The following is a 21,133-nucleotide window of genomic DNA, read 5'->3' on the forward strand; positions in this document are numbered from 1 at the left end:
ACGTTTTCCGTTATTCCTGATTTATACAGATACTTTTTATCCAGTTATCAGAAATTTCCAGTTTAACTAATAGTTGCTTAATATTTAGTTAATATTCCATCATGAATACACAGATTATCTTTCCATATGCTTGACCTAAAAACGAAAAATAAAGACTGAACTGAAGTTCCACTTGAGCATTGTCCACAGCTTTCGATCTCATGGTCTTCATCTCATGATTTGTGAAACTTTGTTTCATGTGATAATGCGTGGTTGTACATGAGGAGGAGGTTGAAACCACTGTATCTTCAAGGATGGTGTTTTGGGTTACAAGTGAATGATGAAGACCATTAGATGCAGTTGGAAGACCTGAAAAAGCTAGTAAGTGAACCTTTAAAAAATAAAAAATAAATCAAACAACCAAACACAATGTAAAAAACTACAACTTTTATGCATGATTTCCATATGCTATGCACCTGCACAGATAGTTTCATTGTTGAAATAAATCAGATCAACAGCTCTCAAAGTGTACAACAGTTTTATTGATCAATGATCAAATCAGGCTTACATGATTATACAAGTATACAAGAAATCACTGAGACTGTCAGCAAAGACACTTCCTCTCTTACCCACTATCTTTCTCACCAAGGCTACATTAAGTAGTGGCCAGATCTGCATTAGGCAAAGGAGAAGGCAAAATACTTCTGAACATTTGTAAAAACCTAATTTAGCCCAGGTGTCTAAATTCCCTCCCAGGCATATTTAGTCTTTGTTTTCATATTTTTAACCCAATATGGGTCCTGAAACATGATTTAGCTCAATGGGTTCTCTGCATTTGCCTCTGGGAGTGTGAAGGTTAATTACACATAGTCAACTGCTTGCCTTCACGTTAAGTCCATTGAGTGATACAGTCATAAAACAACAATCACTGTTAATCTCTGGTTATGTTCATTCTAACCAGTTGTGGTTAGAGGTCAGGGTGTGGGAGAGGAGGGAGAGGCAGAATGAGGGGAGAAAAAGACATATCATCACAATCTTTCCTTACTTTTCATCCACACATATGGCACTCATTGAAACACACTCACATATACGCAATAACAGACACACACACACACACACAGTCAGTCTTCCTCACTCCCTGTCCCTCTCTGTTGTGTAGGCCAGTGTGAGTCATCCTCATGGGCACGTCCGCATCCAGGCTCGGCACTATCTGTTATTTTACATAACTGTACAACCGTTGAATGGCTCTGAATACAGCTCTATCATGGCACTAATAGAAAACTCAGTAAATCTATAGATCTCTCATTCTCTTAAAAGTCTTCACTTAATAAAAGGTGTTTTATAAAGGCTGGTTTCAACCGGGTGACAACCACAATGAACAAGTAGGGAGGAAATGTGTTGCTGCAACTGCATCCATGTCATGTTTCTTTGTCTAGAACTGAAATGCAGTGTTAAGAGACGAACGCTCTGCCTCTGGACATCGTCTGCTAAAAGATGGAAATATCTTCAGTCCAGTTTGAATGCTAGTCAGCCAATGTTATTATCAATACACTAACTGGTCTGACAGTGCAGGAATACTTTATTTTTCAGGGTTCATCATAGCCAGATTCTGACTGAAGGGTGTTGTATGTATGTATGTATGAGGGTATTGAGTGATTCTACATGCAGATCTTTGCTGCTGATCAACCAGTCTGTCGGGCACAAAACTAGGCTATGGTCGCTTTCACACCTATAGTTTGGTTCATTTGGTCGGAATCTTTAACTGTAATGTTAAGGAGACAATAGTTACGGTGTGATAACTACAGTTCACTCACTTCTTGATCAGGAACTGTCAAAATACACAACCGACCTCTTTGAACTCACTTTCTGATGTAGAAGGGAAAATCCCAGTCACATGGTGACCTGCATACGTGATATACTGGCTAGCTCTAAAGGTTACCAAACTACTTGTACAGATTGCTTATGAGATCAGTTTCAGAAGACAAATTTAATAGTAATTTAGCTTTGGAATTCTCACTGCAATCAATATATATCTACATTCAGCTTCACTTTCACACGACAAACAAACCACACCAGTGGGCTTGGACTCCTTATCAGGCGGTCTCAGGTCAGTTCTTTGCACCACACAAGAGTTCGACTGACAGCTCTTTACACCGGCCTAAATGAACCAAACCAAACAGGCAAACGCACCACCAGAGCTTGTTTGAGCTGAACCAAAAAGCACCCCAACTCTGAAAAGATGTTTAGCCAATGGATAACAGGATGCAGTCTTTAAGCTGAAGTCCGATCATAAGATATGAAGTTGGAATTCAGTTGTTGGGTTCATCTGCGGCCTTCGACTGTGCACTTTAACAGTAGGTCGCAGGCTGAGATGTGGTTTATTTTAATCGTTCTCTCACAGAATTTCAATCTGACGTTCTTATTTATTTCCTTTAGTTACTTTGATTTTGAGAGTATTCTATATTCCTTTTATTTATGTGTATTTGTGTACTAGTGTTGTGTATATGTTATCTATTTGCTATCTCTTTGTTCATGTATACATGTATTTGTGTACACTGTGTACTTGGAAAGCTCTTTGGGTCTACTCCTGTTATTTTTTTAAATGGGCTGTATAAATAAAGTGACTTGACTTTGATAAACACGTCAAATAAAAATATGTGGAAAGAGAATTTCTAGTTATGGTCTAACATAAAAGTGCTGATACTTCATTTGCATAAAAAAAAAATTCTTGTCTTTGTTCTGGAGCATTCTGGGATAACGTAACATATACATTTGGAGAGAGCGTGGTCTCACTCTATGTTTGTGAACCCAGCCTTTAGACTTATTTGAACAGTATGCATTATGCATCATCAGTACAGTTCTTAAATGGCAGGTGTGTCCGCAGATAGCAGGCAGGACCATCTAGAGTGATTACAGGGGTGCAGCGACCAGTCGGTTTTGGCGCAGCTGTAAGGCAAGCTTGTCTTTTTTTGCCCCATAATGCACTGGTGATGAGGTCACTAAGGAGCGTGACCCCGAGTTGACCCTCGACCCTGCCGACCGGGTGCAGGCGCCGGAGTGTTTGTTTGAAGTTTTAAAAGCAACAGTAAGTACAATAGTTTCCGATGCAGCTCGATTGTGAGGTGGTGGTTATTATCGGTCTGCGGCCGTTAAATCACAATCAAGGTGAAGTTGTCTGGACTCCTGCAGAGCAAACAGTTGTTTAGCATGTCCACACCTGAAAGAGAGAGAGAAATTACTTCAGAAGGCATACTGTAAATAAGTAACATAACAGGTTAGGATGGCAAGGTGCTGATGCAATGATGCATGAAAGTTCTGTTTGATGATTCTGTTCCCTTTGAAAAACAACAAAAATAACTGTGGTATGAATGGACAGACATCTTACACGCATAATATGTAAACAATAGATGGACGAGCTAAAGGATGCTGGACAGATAAATTAGAAAACATTGTAGTAATGAATGATGTTAGTGAACCTGCAGCATGAACATTCAGCAGCTTCACTGGATGGCATGAGGGACAGAATAGAGGGACAGACAGACAGAGATGTACAGCAGGTGGAGCAGCTGATGGATGGATGATATGTTGTACCTTGACGGTGCTGTCGACCGCTCCAGAGAAGAGGCGCCCTCTGGAGACGGCAAGGGCTGTTACACTGCCCTGGTGTCTCAGCAGGGTCTGGGTACAGATCATGTTGTCCATGCTCCACACCTTCAAAACACATACACAACAATTAAGCACACAAACGTAACGTCTACCATCTGCTCTGAAGAATTTGCTCATTGAAATACACATCTCCCATGATATCAACTAGGGATGGGTACCAAAACCCCGGTATTAAACAGGCACTGGGACTAAATTATGAAAGATCGTTGTATCAATAAGGACAAATTAGGAAAACACATTTCCTATTTATTATTGCTACATAAATGTTGTCTTGCACATTTTATCACACCAACTGTGTCTAATTTTAAACATTAATGATGCTTTTTCGCTATTCCCAATCCGAAGAGAGTTCTCTCGTGTAACCTCTGAGCTTTGTTACCTTTGGACACAGCAACGCTAGCAGTTTCCTCGCTTCCAGTCTCTGTGCTAAGCTAAGCTAACTGGCAGCTACTTCATATTTACATACAGAAAATTGAAGCCACGCAAAGTAACTAAAACCTGCATTCTGTCTAACAGCCAGCAGGGGGCGACTCCTCTGGCTGCAAAAAGAAGTCCGTTTCCATTAGAAATAATGGTAAAAAGAGGCTACTTCTCACGTGAATAATTACCTCAGTAAACACTTTCCTAATGAGTTTATGGTCTCAATCGCTAGTTTCATGTCTTCTTCAATACAAAATGATGTTCATTTAGTAAATGATGGTCCCATTTAGAGGAAAGTAGATGACAAAGCAGAGTATAGTTTAGGACGGCACTACCTTGTGACTGACAAGTCGCTAACAATGGCGACCTGTCAATCAGGATAGAGGCGTTTCCGCTGCACTGTGTAAATTTAACCAGCGCCGTTGAAAAAGCTTATTTGGAGTCGGCTGTTCATTTTTCCATTAACTATGTTTTATTTTAAGCCTGTTTTTAGCTAGCCAAAATTAGCATCCTGGTTAAAAACTACATCCACTTCTTTTATTCAGTCTATGATACAGACGTAGAGTGGTATCAATCTTCTTGCTTAACTCTCAGCAAGAAAGCAAATACGTGTAGTTTCCAAGATGTCAAGCTATCTTTTTAATGCGGTTTATGACTTAATACTAGAGGACTTGAATTATGTTTTATTTATCTGAGATAATTCACACTACTTATCATGTTGTGTACTGCTGTATGTTACAGTTTCTTTTTGACACTGCCACACAAAAAATGCTTTAATATAATAAAGTTGAATCATTCCTATTTAAACGCTTATAACCAGTGTTGGGGTAGTTACTCAAAAAATGTAATTACATATTACTAGTTGCTTTTTTTTTCTTTTTAAAGTAATGCCTTACTTTACTAGATTACTCACTGCTGAAAGTAACTAGTTAAACTACTAGTAACATTACTTTTGGATTACTGCGTAACATCACCTGTGGTGCATAATAACAAGTTAGACTCATATGCCCTGATCAATATAAATCCTTATTATAATGAGAACATACACATGATCTCTCTTTTATGCTCTTTAATATTACAAAGCTGACAACAAAGTTGTGAACATCAGCCCACTATTTGTCAAGAGAAGAACAAGGCTACAGTACAGTTCTATAATGCTTAGAACTATAATTGGCATTTCATTGGAACAATTTATTTTTTAAATAATGAATTTCATTACAATACAACATGACTTAAAATATGTTGTCCTTCCAACCATCTAGTGCAAATATTAAATTGTTGGAAATAATATAAAATAAAAAAATAAGACACTGGCCCTCATCGCAATATCAGATGATAGTGAGACTTCACAGGAAAAACTTGCATAGCATATGTAATATAATTTGAACTGTGCAGTTAATAGGCCAAACCCACACAACAAACTTACTGTAGCTCACTTGCCAAACTATGGCTTTAAAGTAGATTTTTCCCTCTTACGACATGCGCTTATCAAAGAGTGGTTATACCTGATGAGCAGGAGTCTCTCAAATCGTTCGTCAGACAACCTGTTCCTCATCGGAGTCAGCACAAGACTGCCCAGGCTATAGAGCCTCGCCACAGGTGCACAAGCGGGTATCGCTGTCCTTTAGCGAAACTAATAAAATACTTCTACCCCTCGAAAGACGTCTTTAGCAGCTCTGCCATTTCTGAATCCTCATGAACAGGCGCTAAAGTCAAAAGTGAGGTTGAAAAAGTATTATGCAAACACGAACGAAAAGGGAAGTTTGATTTATTTTTCTCTCCTCCCGTTATGCGGATAGTAGAAGAACCAATACGCAAGTAACGCAACGATTTTGTTATTAGTAACTGTAATGTGATTACTGAAGTTTTCAAAATAATGCGTTACATTACTGCGTCTTACTTGTCTTAACAGACAAACGTAATCTGATTACAGTAACGCATTACTTTGTAACGCATTACCCCAACACTGGTTATAACACATAAAACATCATCGTGTATGAGTTAAGTGTATTCATCTTTCCACTCTTACAAAGGACACACACACACACAGGCCTCACCCTGAGTGAGCGGTCGTAGGAGGCGCTGAACACTTTGGTCTGGTCAGGGGTGGAGATGACAGCAAGAGCGTAAACTGTTCCCACATGTCCTGTCAAGGTCCGCACCTGCTCTTTAGATTCAATGTCCCACACCTAGAGAGAAGACACAAACCCCTTTATCTTCACAGTCATCGTCATTTAAACACCAGCGTCACAGAAGTCTGTCTGTGTCCAAGAAAGCATTGTGGCTTGGAAGATATCTGAAGTAAGCGGCTGCTTAATTGTGGTCTGGTGCACGTTCTGGTCCAAGATGGATCTTAGTCCAGTGTTAATGTGTCTTGAGTGCATTTAACTCTGTCTTTATAGTGGGAATATAATCTGAATAAAAGAAAATGAAAGAAAGAAAAGTATATGTAAAGCCAGAGACGACCTCATGCCTTACGAGAGAGGGCGAGACACATGAGACACAAACAAAACAAAGTAAAAACCACAAAATTGTACTCAGTCTTGAGTGGGTGTGTGTGTGTGTGTGTGTGTGTGTGTTCCTTACATGGATGAGGTTTTCATAGGTGCCACAGACAATGTGGTGGTTGGTGACGGCGATGGAGTAGACGCTGCCCCCGCTGGTCTGCAGGACGTGAACACACTCCAGAGACCGGATGTCCCAAATCTGACAGACAGGGAGAGAAAAAGAGGGAGTCAGAGAGGGGGGAGGGTACAAAAAAAAAAGATACTTTAAATGAGAAGGAAGAGGACGTGTGAAGAGTGAGTGAGTATCTTAGGAGGGGAAAAATAAAACACACACACACACACACACACACAGACGGTATCAGCAGTGGAAAAACTGAGTCGCTCAACAAGTTGCCCATTTTCATCTCCATGGCAACACACAGTGGTGCCATCATTAGTTTAACAGGCTAGTCTAGCTGGCCAATCACAATGCAGCAGTGAAAACAGGCCATGAAATGCAGTGGAGAGACGGAGAGATGATTATCTTTGATATATTATCTCTCTCTCTCTCACACACACAGCCAAGCTACACGTTTACAAATATACATGACAAGGTTAAGCTTATGCTACTGGCACTGAGCAGAAGAGTTAAGGGGTTGTAGCTTACAGATAAAAAGGACACATGTTCTAGCAGCAAAGATTTACTGATGTGCAATTGTTTACATGTTCAGTTGTTGAGACTTTTTTAACATACTCCATTCAAGAAAAGGTATTATAGCCCACAAAACAGTAAATACACAAACTAAAAGAAGTGATTTTCTTGCATTTAAAAAAGTAAAATTCTTTTATGGTTAACTCATCTAGGAACTTTGTAGTTTCTCTGTGTCAAAGTCATTTAATTGACAATGTTCAAAGGGATATTTTTCACTGAATATTGCCAACATTTGTCAGGCAGCTACTGCTGCAAAACATTTTCAACGACTTCTGCGGCTAAGTACTGGCTAGAGACTAAGTGCTCCGCTTATAAGCTCCATAAAAAGGAGCCCATTCTACTTTGTCCTTTCATCTCTCTTTCCTCATTCTTCCACAGACGTCCCTCATTCCCACAACCAGTCCGTCTCCCTCTGCCATCTTTTCTGTCCTTCTCTTTATCTCTCTGCACCGTGACCAGCTCTAGCAAGACAGCGGGACACACACCAGTGAGGCAATGAATGAAGATGACAGTCACACAGAAACACAAAGTCCTACATAGAGAGGACAGAACCCAATTACTGACCACAATATGTCCAAACAGCTTTCACAACACACACACACACCTCCATAGTTACAGCAACAAGGTCTCTGTACTCCAACCAATTAACTTCCAGACTGTGGAAGGGCGACAACATTGAGGGGACGCTGATGCACGTAACAGCTATAACAATAGCTACAACACATGAAGGCCTTGACACACGTATTTAAATGTATATTAACCAAGAGGACTCATCAAAGAAGAAGTGCTCTAACTGTGCTGATGATTCCCATAAACCATGTGGAGCTTTATTTTCGGTCACTTGGGCAACTCTACATAACCATGGGCCCGGAATGAAGAATTTCTTCCTTCGTCCAGCTTTTTATTTTTATGCACCGACTCCAAAATTAAAACCAGCCACCTTCCAAATCCCACTCAAATCTGTCACTGGCAAACAAACCTGCAACCCACGCCAAACACAACACTTTCAAATCATCAGTCTGCTGCACCTCAAAACTAAAACTTGAATTGAAAGCATCTGAATAGAAAAACTCAGGTCCTAACACTCGCAGTTATTCTCTGCTTGCACAATGTAGTGTGACGTGTATCTGTTTTATGAACTGCATACATACAAATACATGCATAATTAAGGATGGGGATCCTTAATTTTTATTGATACTGATACCCTTATTAAGACTGCTTAATGATCCAATTCTTTATCGATACTTACTATTATTTGGTAAGACCAGACACAGTGGGCATGAAGTTGCCCTGCACGGTATGAGGAAAATATTCAATGTGCTTACTTGATTACTATGGCTGAAACGATTCATCGATTAAAACGATAAAATCGATTAATAAAATGCATCGACGCAAATTCTTTGCATCGATGCTTCGTTTAATCCATGTAACTATACAGCACAGTGTTTCGCACGGACATTTATTACTGTCGCACATCCCGCTTACGCTGTGAACACGACATGATTATGATGGAGCTGTTTGCAAAGTGGAGGAAGAGAGAGAAAATAGCGAGGGACAAAGAATACAGCGTCCAAAGTATGGGATTATTTCAAGCTAAAGAAAACAACAACTCTGTAATGTTGCCGTCTGTTCACCGTAAAATGAAACTTATGTCACCATGGCAACAGCATGACGGTGTTCTGCCAGCGGATCACAGACAAGGTAACAGCAACTTCAGCATTTAACTGAAATCGTGATTGATTGTTGAGTTGAAGCCAAAGTAAGCCGCAGTCCTCAGCTGAAAATGTACACATGTGAGTTTGTTCTCCTTTTTGGGCCGTGAGTTGTAACCTCACAGTCACGAGTTAACTGGGTGTCGGGGAGCTGCACCTTTACTCCCCTGCAGCTCTCTCTGTAGCTCAGACAATCCCTGCTACCTGCTAGTGCTAATCCATCCTTTCACCCATATTCTTTGTCTTTATAATCGACATCTTTATAATGACCAACAACAGCTGTTTCGTGTTCAGGATTGCTCGTTTCACATTTCACGTGTTTTCTGGAAAAAATACCTGCGTCGTGTGACTGAGCCGCTGTCAGCTCGTGTAGTGTGTGACCCGATGTCACCGATCAGTCACATAGTGTGAACGCCACAGCGACTTCAAGACTGCCATCACAAGATGGTTAGTTGTGTAGTCTGAACGGCACCGCCATCAGCCGACGCTGAAAGTCTTGTAGTCTGCACGAGCCTTTAGTCCAACTTGTATAGCACTCGGGTGATGTTTGTAAAGCAGCTGTCTGGTTGTTTGTAATGTTTGCTGTATGACACACTATGAATTTCCAAAAGGACAAATACATATCTATCACCTATAAGTGTGCACAGCTGATCCCGTTACTGGGAGGCATTGCGTTTCAAGATAAATCAGATTTGACACTCCAGACATAACGTTGCAGACCCGCTAGTCTCGGTAGCAGTATCGATAAGCTCGGACCTTATTGATTTTCGGGTTTTGAGAAATGTTGGAACCGGGTCCTTTTAGAACAGGGTCTCGAAGATGGAGGCTGAAGCTACATGTCCCAGGTAAACAGCCTCACCAGCTGATGATCCACATAGAGGAAACGGAAACAAGGAAACAGCTGTTCTTGTTTTGTAGGGTATAGCTAATTAGTCCTAGTATTATAGTCCAGCATTTTAAATAAAAATGATGTTATTCATCATAACCCTTGGATGGTTTGAAGGTTCGCTATAGAACAATATACAACAGTAGTTAGATTTAACCTTTAATGTTTGTATTTTAGAAAAGGATTTGAGGATGAGGGATGACTGATCAATTTGGCAAACATAACACTCACATAAGGTTGTAGTTGCAGGAATGTAAAATTAAGACCAAACCAAATAAAGAGGGCAGAGTTGCTAACATTAGCCTAAACTCTGATATACTAGTATGTTGGCTAGGAAGAGCTTGATTCGACAGCCAATCTTACAGTTAAATCTTCGCAGTGGTGTTATAAAACGAGGCTAAAAGGGGGTGCTCAATGTCTACAGCCTATAATTAAATAAATGTAAACAAAAAAATATGAAAAGAAACTTTTAATAAATCTTTTTAAAGTGCATTAATAAATCCAAAATTGTAACCCTAACCCTTAAGGGAGGGAGCGTCAGTGAGCATGTGTGGGCGTAGCTTAACTGTCCACTAATAATATCTCCCCGCCTACCTTGATGGTCTGATAAGAGCCGCTGTACAGGTGGTTCTGGGAGGCCACCAGTGCTCTAACCCAGTGATTCAGACCGGTCAGCTCCTTCTTCAGCTTCAGCTCCGTACCCACGATGTCCCACACCTACAAACACATTTTGGATATGATGAAAAATGAAACAAACAAACAAACAAACAAAAACACTAGATTTGATAAAAATAGTTCATTTAAGAATAATAATAATAATAATAATCTTTATTTAAAGAGCACTTTTAAAAACCATGTAACAAAGTGCTTTCACAAGTACAAATATAATTAAACATGATAAAAGCAAGAAAACACTTAATTAAAATACAGTTAAAAGAAAAGATGACAAAATAAAATAGAATCAACTAAAATAAGGAAAGGCCTTCCTATAAAAGTATGTTTCAAGAAGGGACTTAAAAGAGTTCAGAGTTCAGTAGAGATTTAGTGATATAACAGGGAGAGAGGCCATGAAGAGCTTTAAAAGTAATCAATAAAATTTGCCAGTGTAAAGAAGCTAAAACAGAGGTGATGTGATCATATTTCTTTGTTCTGGTTAAAAGCCTGGCAGCTGAGTTCTGTACAGCCTGAAGTCGATCAATAGATTTTTGAGTCAAGCAAGTAAAAAGAAACAGCAGCTGCAGTTCTTGTGGATACAAACAAAACCCAACAATATAGGCACTACGTCTATCACAAAACATTTTCTGTACCACTTTGTGTGTTACTCTTATTACTTGAGTAATAACAATGTGCTTTGAATGCCTTTTTAAATGCTCGACGCGACACACCCACAGACACAATGCTGTACATTGAAGCGAGCTGGGGCGAATACACAGGGGTGACACAGTGAAGTGCATGATGTCACTGAGCTGTAACAGGGAGAAGCTGGTGATGGGAGGGGGAGGAGGCCAAGAGGAGTTGGGTAAGAAAGGAAAGTCCCCGTGTAAAAGGACTGACATCACACACGTACACACACACACACACACACAGCACCACAATCACCCCCTTCCCTTCTCTCGCTAGCTTGTAACCATGGTAACAAGGACAAGGCTACAGCCGTTGCTCCTGACTGTCTACCTCTTCTCCTCCTCCTACAGTTTAACACTCTTCTCTACTACACATCTCAGCTGTGAAGTCAGGCTAAGCAGCAGCAACTTTTCAACCTTTTCCAGAGTCCATGCTCGCCATTCTGCTGAAACCCCTTTGGCCAAAGTCACAAATTATATTTTGGTTGCTACTGACCAATCCTCTATAGTTTTACTGCTTGATCTTAGTGGTTTAGTTTGGTTTCATTCATTTCATACAGAACTCATGTCCTTCATAATAATAACCTGTCTGACCCTTCCACGTTTACATCTGGTGTACCTCAAGGCTTCATGAGGTACACCAGATGCCTTGAGGTCCTGTTTCTCTTCTGTACATTACATGTTACAATAAGATGATATTATTCTTAATTATGCGGTTATACAAGCCAAAATTAACCCTGTGGATCAGTCAATTTTCCTGCTCATTGCTGGATCAGCTAAACATATTTATTTAAAGCCAGGGTAGGCAATTTATTTCAGATTCATTACATCCTGACAGCAGTCATTCAATCACATGGTCTGACACAAGCACACGCAAACGTGCTGGTCTACCCGTACGCACTCTGCCTGTGCACTCATTGCACAACTGTTTTAGGGGAGTGGCTTTGGGGGTTGGAAACTAGTTAAAAAAAATAGAAAACACACTTTGTTGATTTCAATGATTTTCAGTAACTATTTTTATTTGTTTCTTTCTTTTAATGATCCATCAGCTGGTCTGCATGCTCGTTGTATTTTTTCCATTGTTGTAATAAATAAATTAAGTTAAATAAACCTTAACCTGACTTGGAAAATAATGACTGGAAAATAAACTGAGGCCTGTGCAGAAAGTTTTGTGAATGATGCAACAAAACAACATAATCTGTACCTTAATCGCCTTGAGGGAGCCGCTGAACAACATGTTGTGGGAGGAGACCAGTGTACATACAGGGTTGTCATGAGCACGGATAGTATTGACTTTCTGCAGGGTTTGGATGTCCCACACCTATGCAACATACACACACAACAGAAAGACATAAACATAACTTCTATAGCATATGCAAACAAATCAAACGGTGCAAGTTTCCTCTTACAAAGAGGAAGCAGGAAGGTGAATGTTACTTACGATGATGGTGCAGTCTGCAGAACCACTGTATAGCCTGTTTCTATGGAGACAAAAAAAGATTTCACTGAGTCTCGCTGTGGGGGTACTGGTCATTCCCAGCTGCATGTTATGATCACAGCGTGTGCTGCTTATGTGCATGTGTGCATTTTATTACCCCTGGATACACAGCGCCAGTACGATGCCATCATGACCCTCGAGGGTTTTCTGACACTTGTAGGTGGTGCAGGTGTCCCATACCTGAGGGGGATTAACATATTTGTAAAAGGCTAAAAAAAAAATAAAAAAAAAATTCTGTGAGAATTGTGTCTTTGCCTTTTTAGGTGGAGCTATTTAAGGGTTTTTTCAGTTCATGTCCTTTTAAAGTGTCCTCTAACACTCGAGTAACTGTATTAGCACTAAAACAAACCTAGAACCCCAGATTTTCAATACAAAACAAGCTTGTGGGCGGAAGTCTTAGAATCTCTTTAGAAGTAAGTAAAAGGGTAGTGTTCAGGCAAAAAATAGAGCTTCTTCCAAAAAAAAAAAAATAAAAATGACCATAAGGACCGTGGTGTGGGCGTGTTGCTACAGATACCCAGGAGAAGATGAAATCCAGGAAGTTTGGTTTGACTAATACATCCATGAGTTTGAGGTCTACCTACCACGTCAAGAGTGGGTGTCGAGAAAATGAAACACACAGTTGTGAAAGTTTTTTAATTTCCTTGTGCGTTGATGTTACCTTGATTGTCTTATCTGAGGATCCGGAGAAGAGCAAGTCTCCAGTGGAGTAGACACACAGACACCAAACGGGACCCTGGTGGCCAACAAATGTCCCCTTACACTTGAAGATCTGCTGGGGGTCGTATGCTACACAGGCACAGAGATGGGTAAGACTGGATGTGTGTTTTTCATTAGGAAACTAAACGAGAGGAGTATAATTGAAGCTGAAACAGGAGGATTAAAAAGTGGACAGAGCGGTAGATGAGGAAAGGAGGGAGGAAGAGACAGACGGAGGTTGGTGAGGTAATGTGAGTGGGAGTGAGGGAGAAGAGGAAGGAAAGGCCAGAGAAGACAGTCAGAGCTAGATTTTGCATTTTAAAACAACAGAACTTCAATTATTAGATTATTCAAAACTTCTCCGCAAATAGGTGAAGAATAACGAAGAGAACAATGATTTTTAAAAGGATGACAGGAAGGCGGATACTTACAGCCCAGGATTCCCATGTTGAGCCTGGCATTGATGTGGGACAACTCGTCCTGCAGAGAAACAATAAATTGACAATAGGCTGGGGGTTTGTTCTACTTGTGTGAACCTCAAGTAACTGCTACACTAACACACCTACTCCAGTCCTTTCCATTCTGGCTACCTAATTCAAGCTTTTATTCTCACACAAAAATGCCCACGTACACGTGTCTCTGTCATTTTGCAAGGTGCACACAAACACTTACGTTAAGCATGGAGGCATCTCTGCGAAATTCCATCAGGTCCTCGCTCAGTTTACTCTGGTTCTCATCCAGCACATCTGAAATACACACACAGATCATTTTCAAGAAAAAGGCAGTAAAGGACGCTGTGGTGGCTCATTAGGGTCATAAAACTTTCTCGAGTCAATATTTCAATATATTATTAATCCATCAGCAGTTTGTTTTGCCAAATAAGCTAGAAAGACTGAAGAACTTCTTTCTCTACTGTATCTTACCGAATTTGAGCTCCAGGTTCTTCTCTAACTGATCTAACTTCTCTGATAGTTTGCCCAACATGGACCGCAGGAAAGCAATGTCTTGGTCCTTCTGGGCCAGAGTCAGCTGCATTTCATGGAATCTAAACAGTGTGAAGGGTCAGAGATTTCATACAGACAGATCAGAGATGGAGACAATGACGAGTTTATTATATTTAAGAGAAATCTTATTAAGTTAGTAGAAATTGTAAAAGGTACATTTGGTAAACAGACAGAAACCAATCAATCTAACACATATTTGGATATTTAAACTCTTAGTTCTTCAAGTGAGAATATATAGTCTTTATGTTTATTATTTAGTTAATTTATATTTTATTATACAAGTCTTTTTTACAATCAATAGCTCCACTTGTCAGGTTTGTAGTTTGAGAATGGCTGCTCACCTGTCATCAGTCTGCTGCAGAAACTCCTTCAGACCCTCAAATTTACACACCTCCAGGTGTGTTTCATACGTGTCCTGGTTACCAATGAACGTACAGCTATCGGGGAGGGAAGAAGAAGCACATTAGTGGGAGGCAGAGGAGTGTGTTGTATTTAAACAGAAGAAAGTGACTTCAAAAGATACAAGATGAGAAAAAGGATACTGAAAAACAAAGACACAAACAAAAAGGATTGCAAGTGAGCAATACAAATACACATGTTCTTTTATTTGTCATATACTGAATAAGAAATGGAGGACGGTGAAGTAAAGTAAGTTTAAATGTGTATGTGTGTTTTAGGACTCACCCATATTTGGAGTGTGGACATTTGATGTGCTCACATTCTTTGAGGTGAGCTTCCAGGTTCATGGTGAGCAGGGGGGGGCAGGAGGGGTTGTTGGGGCAGCGGACTGGCCTGTAGTCACAACTGGCCTCATGTTCTCTGCAGAGGTACAGAGAGTTGGGGTGAGGAGAGAAGAACAAGTCAGTAACAGCTTTGCAGTGTGGTGTTGCTTCCCAGTAAGCCATTATCGGTCCTTCTGTTGGCCTTACTTGCGTGTGGACAGTTTGATGGTGAACGGGCAGCCCAGTGGGTCCACCTCGTACGCTCCAGGTTTCCCGGCCACAGTGGAGGTGGGGGCTGTGGCCCCGCCCGCAGTGCTGGCTGTGGCCCTGCAGCCGTATTTACAGTGAATGAACAGCTCTCCGATCTGCTCGGCTACCGCAATGTTGTTCACCACAACCGTTAGCTTAGCCGCATCCACAGGGCACTTGTCTGTAAGAACAAACATAAAGTTACAGCTGTCTTATTGGTATTAGTACCACCTGTGTTTGACAAGTAAAAACATTCATCATGATGTAGGTCTTTAACTCTCACCACCACATTTTAAGTCTCACCTGAAGTCAAGGCACATCGTCTGCAGAAGGTGTGCTGAGGGAAGAGGAAGACAGTCACAGTGAAATTTTATCAGTCAGTTTATGAGTGATCTTGTTATCTTATTATAACACAACTGCTGCAACAAGCTCACAGAGTTTTCTTTTAATTAAGTTTACCTCATTATTTGAATGAAGGCAATGTTAAGCATATTTCCCTGCATTAATTAAAATAACACATACCATTATATGGTAAAAACACAGTTAACGAGTAACATATATTTATGTCACTCGTACTTAAATTGGTATCTTTTTAAATGACACCAAGAGTTCAATCATGTGTACATGTGACAGAGAAACATCAGTCTGCTATGTTTTTTGTTTATGTTTGGCGTTGATGTCGGACCTCTGACTTTGAGTGGAACGCAGCATAAACTCACCCCACATGTTGTGATGACGGGGTCCTTGAAGACGTTACAGCATAGCTGGCAGCACAGTTTTACTGACGGCTGTTCAGCAAACACCTGGGGCTCCTGCACAAAAACACACACTCATTTGTTCATTTGCTCAGCCTGCGGTGTGGTTTCAGCTCCAGAACTGTCTTGTGACTGTGTGAGTATATGTTTATGTCTGCTGACATGTATGTTGTATATGTTTTGTGTTGGGCGCCATACCGTGTCTTCCTCCTCTTCGTGCAGAGAGAAAGTGGAGCGCAGAGACATGTTGGACTCAGAATGGAGAGATCGGACGGAGATGGCTGAATCCGACCTCCGAGGAGTGCCAATGGGAGGCTGAAGGGACAGGAGGAAGCAGGAGGTCACAATCTTTTACCAGAATACATCCAGATATGTGGGATATGGTGCATTTCCATCATTATAGTACACACAATTTATGAGATGAAATGTAAGGTTTGAAAATAAATGTCACTTTTACCCGCCCATTCAGGTTGTGTGGACTTTTTCAAAAATCAGCTTCAGTAATCTTTAGTATAAATGATTCTTGTTTATAATAATAGATGTTTTTGAGATTTTTGATTTATTAGGCTGGGCTAGATAAATATAAAAAATGATGCGTGTGTGGGAGTGTACCATTCCATCGTCGTCATCTCGGGGAGAGTAGGTAAGAGTGCTGGAGGAGGAGGGTGTTCTTCTATGCTGCTTGTAGGTACTCGACCCTTCTGCTGAAAACATATGAGGGCAAATTCACTAAGAAATGATGCCAGTACTTCAGTGACTTTCATACAAAAAAGAGAAACTAATTGCAGAAAAGGAGAGTGCATTTATAAAGGGGGAGATAATTTGTGTATCACCTTTAGCGCCAGCAGCCACGGCTGAGAAGGCAGGTCCAAATGAAGCCTCCATCTTGCTCTGCAGTGAAGAAAAAAGGGTTGGATGGATAAACAGACGAGTCAGAGACAGTATGGAGGTTAGACTATAACATATAAACACAATTACAATATACAACCAGAGCATAATCTGGGTATTTCATTAAAATCCCTCCCTGTCACACAAGTGTCACCCACCCCGTGCTGGAGTCTGCTGGGGAGGAGGGCAGAGAGGCTGTCTGGTAGATGGATACTGTGTTGGTTGCTGCTGCTCCTCTGGAGTCTCAGTTGTAGAGAGGCGTCTTACCGCTGCTCATAACCCAAACCACAAAAATGCACGAGGAAATGCTAGCAGCTATACGGACTGCTAGTCCTGGTAAGGGGAAATAGAACAAGGAGGGGTGCAGAGAGATGGAGTGAGCACGAGAGTGGGAGAAATATGTTGTGACACATAGCACAAAAACAATAGGAAGTCTGGTTATTTGCCACTGAGCAGCACTGCAGGAGCCTGACTGAAATCAGGATAAATACATTACACTAGCCATAAGTTAGCTTTATGTTTTAAACGTTACCAGTGGCTACAGTACGAAGACTGAGTACTTAAGATGAGAGGTAGAGCAGTGAAAAATATCTGCATCGTGGAACTTGTACTGTAGAGTTACTGTTAATGAACATACGTTAACTTTACTGGCTACAGGCACAACAACACAATCAAACATAATGACTCCACTTCAGTCGCTACAGCAAAGAAGACATGGATTGTTTTTTATGGGTTGTAGAAGCATGAAAAAAAAATGATGCTGCATTTCAAATGGCATTGTTTTTGTTTGTACTTTTAGTACGAACTGCAGCTGCCCTTCCAAAGCAAATACTTTGGCATGCAGTATGCATCCATTTAGGACAATATTTCCCCTTGAACTTTGACCCTCCAGCTCAAACTCATAGTGCGCAGAGGATTGTGGGTGAGAATAGCCAGAAAAGCATGCTGGCGTGCATACTGCAAAATGCAACCAATGCAGAAGGGGTATTTATGGTATAGTGCATTTATGACATACTATGTAATGGAACATACTAAATATTTTTCTGCCATATTAAATAGGTTAGTATGGTAGTTTGGGTACTGGAACGCACCCTAAGCTCATATTGAGTCAGCAATGGCTGAATACAGGAAGTTCAAGGTTCAGTTCAGTCAGGTAGTAACATAGCTGTTTAAAACAAATATATATATGTATGTAAGTATATATATACGCATACATACATACACACACACACACACACACACACACACACACACACACACACACACACACACACACACACAGATGTTGTAATGAGAATGGATGCTGTCTATCTTCGACTTTTACATAAGTACCAAAGGATATTTTGATTTAAATAACATAATTATGCTCCGAAAGCTGTATTTATTATCTGCAAAACAGCTCAAATAGACATACACATTGCTTTTGGTATGGTTTAGTTTAGCTAAATATGACGGTTTGCCACATTAGGCCAATTAAATGTGAGATAGAAATGTAAATCGCCACAACAGCTGAACAGAGGAAGCTGAAATTTGCAGAAGTAACTGGTTCTCTTTTTAAATTCTACATTATACAAATGTGCATATCTATGCCCCCTCCTGAGACATACACACAGCTGAGATAGCAGGAAAAAAACCCACAACAGCTGTATGACTGAAGGCAGCACTGACCCCGGGTCTTACCGACAATTTAATGATGTGGGGCAGGCAGGGAGGGAGCAACACTGAGACAAAGGGAAGAGGGAGAAGTGAAAACGCACTGACACGGACAACTACATACTGATGTAAACAGAAAGGTATGCGGACTGTCAGCTCACATGGTAACAGGCTGCAGAAGCTGCCGATGAAACTATCCAGGGCCTCTAATCCGCTCCAACCAGCGTCACTGTCTCTTTTCACAAGCCAAGAGGTTCCCGTAAAGAGGAGCCTCGACACAGAAGAGGGGGGCGGAACACACACGGACCAAAGTTGAACACTGACAGCTAACCTAGCTAGCTACATGTTCATACGACAGATACATGAGTGTTACAGTTTTACGCGTGTTAGCTATAACAAACGACGGCCCACAAATGCAGTTTCTGATCTTAATATGAACCGTCATCTTGTCAACAACCACTTACATAAAACGTTACTGCAATAATTCTCTAGCTAAAGTGGCTTATTTGCTAGCTTAGGTTAGCTAATGTTACATTTTCTATTAGTAATCACTGCTGCTAGCTGTCTTTTGCAAACTCCGTTAACGTTAAGTTAACCACTAACGGGAAGGCAGCGTTAGTTTATAGTTAACGTTACCAGGACACTCGTTTCAAAAACAATCGCTTGTTCTACGTTTGAGGACTTACCATTATTTCTGCAACAGCGAAGCCCCAAGTCTGCAGACGAATTCCTAAATCTTCCACTCTCGCTCTCTGCCTCACATACACACACAGCGCACATGGCGCAGTGTTTTCTGGGACATGAAGTACAAGGCGTACCGACACCCCCTTGACGAGGGACCTTCTCTCCGCTGTCGGACTACGCTGCCCACAATCCACTTCGCGGGACTGCCATTGGACTCCTTGCTGTCAGTAAATTCCGCAAACCAACTGCAAAGCGCACTATTCCCTAATATATCCACGTTCACTCCGATTCCGCGTCGTTATTGGTTCTCGTAGAGACCGAGCCATCATGCGACAGCCACCATCACGTTTTACGGTGAACGCACGTGCACGGTGGTGTGATGTAGAGAGATACTGACCAACATTATAGACAAAACTCATAGACTGTATGGAGAAACTGCAACAAAAAACAAATATCATTGTAATGCCAAAAGAGAAAAGAATTCCACTTGGATGCTTTACTATTGGCCCACTGTGTATATAACATTAGTGCATTAAATATAACAACAATTGTGATCTATGTTGCCATACATAACAAAAATTGTGCAATTTCCTTTAAGATAAAACACCACACAGGGCAATATACATAGCAGACAGGAAACATTAAAGGATCTAAACTTCCTCAAGCAGTAGAGTCTGCTCTGTCCCTTTCTGTACTCTTCCTCACCGTCCAGGTATCTGTAGGCTAGCCCTCAACCACCTCCACCTCTTCTCCCCAGATGTAAATGGTGTTTAAATTAGTCCTGCCCGTCCTGAAGTCCACAACCATCTCCTTCATCTTGGCCACATTTAAGATACGGATATTTGGATGTATCCGTCTCTCATTCTGTTACATCCTGTAAGTAAATATCAAAGATAATGTTCAATCCTATAATTGAAATAATTTTATAAGATTACTACAATAGTAATGCCAAATCATAAAAGTTAAATGATGTGGTCATATGTAGTTACTGCAAACTACTGGAAACTCACTTTGAGAACCCCAGGCAGGTAATATACATAAAGAAATTATTAATAGATTTAAGGAAAATAAATAATTTCTTTATGGTTGTGGACATCTTGCATCTCTCTGTTCATAAGTATTTAGAATATTTTTTATTGACATTTGTACATCTATGCCATCTAGATAAATTCATGCACTCAGCAAATGAAGTCCTTGTGTTACTGACTGATTGATTACCCCATACTGTGAATATTCTGTGGGGAAGGTGGCAGCAAGTCAAGCGTATTTCAGAAGTGCTTTTAACAAACAGCTCTGGTACAAAGCACCCTACTGATAAATTACCAGATTGTGCAAGAAATGGAATAAAATAAAAATACTTTGTGAAAATCTCTCACTCCTTGAACTGCATCAGCACATGACAAGAAAAGTGTGTTAGCATGAGTGTGTGTAAGTCTAGAGGCTGTCGCAGGGAACAAACTGATCAAAAGGTTATGTAGGTGGAAGAACAATTTTTATTAAGTTTTCACTTTAGCCTGGGTGTCTGGAGGTTTGGTGAATGTATAGAAAGAGTATATAGTGCATGTTAAGTATTTTATATAAATCTGTACTTACTGTATTTCAATTTTATGCAACTTTACTCTTTAGTACATTTGTCTGACAGCTTTAGCTTTACTTACTCATTTTGTTTCAGATTACAGTTTTTCACCCCCTTCCTGTCCAGTGAAATCTCTGTATTTTGTGAATTTGTAAAACACTAAAGGATTAAGTGTTCCTTTATGGCTTGAGAAAATTCTCC

The 21,133-nt window shown here is 40.6% G+C and overlaps 1 protein-coding gene across 3 annotated transcripts; it reads right to left on the bottom strand.

The window, feature by feature from the left end:
• Positions 1 to 500: 500 nt before the first annotated feature.
• traf7 (TNF receptor-associated factor 7) lies at positions 501 to 19,505 on the bottom strand. 3 transcript variants are annotated; one of them, XM_038693058.1, is made up of 22 exons: positions 19,359 to 19,505; positions 17,178 to 17,352; positions 16,965 to 17,022; positions 16,744 to 16,832; positions 16,330 to 16,446; positions 16,096 to 16,188; positions 15,680 to 15,713; positions 15,335 to 15,557; positions 15,090 to 15,224; positions 14,747 to 14,842; positions 14,325 to 14,446; positions 14,074 to 14,147; positions 13,833 to 13,881; positions 13,364 to 13,491; positions 12,800 to 12,882; positions 12,646 to 12,685; positions 12,409 to 12,525; positions 10,456 to 10,578; positions 6,652 to 6,771; positions 6,123 to 6,254; positions 3,571 to 3,690; positions 501 to 3,196 (listed from the first exon to the last, which is right to left on the bottom strand). In XM_038693058.1, the coding sequence occupies exons 3-22, from the start codon at positions 17,014 to 17,016 to the stop codon at positions 3,182 to 3,184; spliced, it is 1,962 nt and encodes a 653-aa protein (XP_038548986.1). In that variant the 5' UTR covers positions 17,017 to 17,022; positions 17,178 to 17,352; positions 19,359 to 19,505; the 3' UTR covers positions 501 to 3,181. The 3 variants fall into 3 exon arrangements, with proteins under 3 accessions (XP_038548986.1, XP_038548972.1, XP_038548977.1); XM_038693044.1 differs by having other exon boundaries at positions 16,744 to 16,835; XM_038693049.1 differs by lacking the exon at positions 19,359 to 19,505 and adding an exon at positions 18,834 to 18,943 and having other exon boundaries at positions 16,744 to 16,835.
• Between the last annotated feature and the right edge of the window lie 1,628 nt (positions 19,506 to 21,133).

Source organism: Micropterus salmoides, unplaced genomic scaffold (assembly GCF_014851395.1).
Source record: "Micropterus salmoides isolate LMB-PRFRI ecotype aquatic unplaced genomic scaffold, ASM1485139v1 Ms_hic_scaffold_10, whole genome shotgun sequence".
NCBI classification, from domain to species: domain Eukaryota; kingdom Metazoa; phylum Chordata; class Actinopteri; order Centrarchiformes; family Centrarchidae; genus Micropterus; species Micropterus salmoides.

Bases quoted from the DNA above. Each gene is read 5' to 3' on its own strand.
- traf7 (XM_038693044.1), bottom strand. From the start codon at position 17,016: ATGGAGGCTTCATTTGGACCTGCCTTCTCAGCCGTGGCTGCTGGCGCT. The intron at 15,558-15,679 runs GTGAGACTTAAA...TTGTTCTTACAG, and splicing joins ACGATGTGCCTTGACTTCAG to ACAAGTGCCCTGTGGATGCG. The intron at 3,691-6,122 runs GTGAGGCCTGTG...TGTGTTTTGAAG, and splicing joins CCTACGACCGCTCACTCAGG to GTGTGGAGCATGGACAACAT.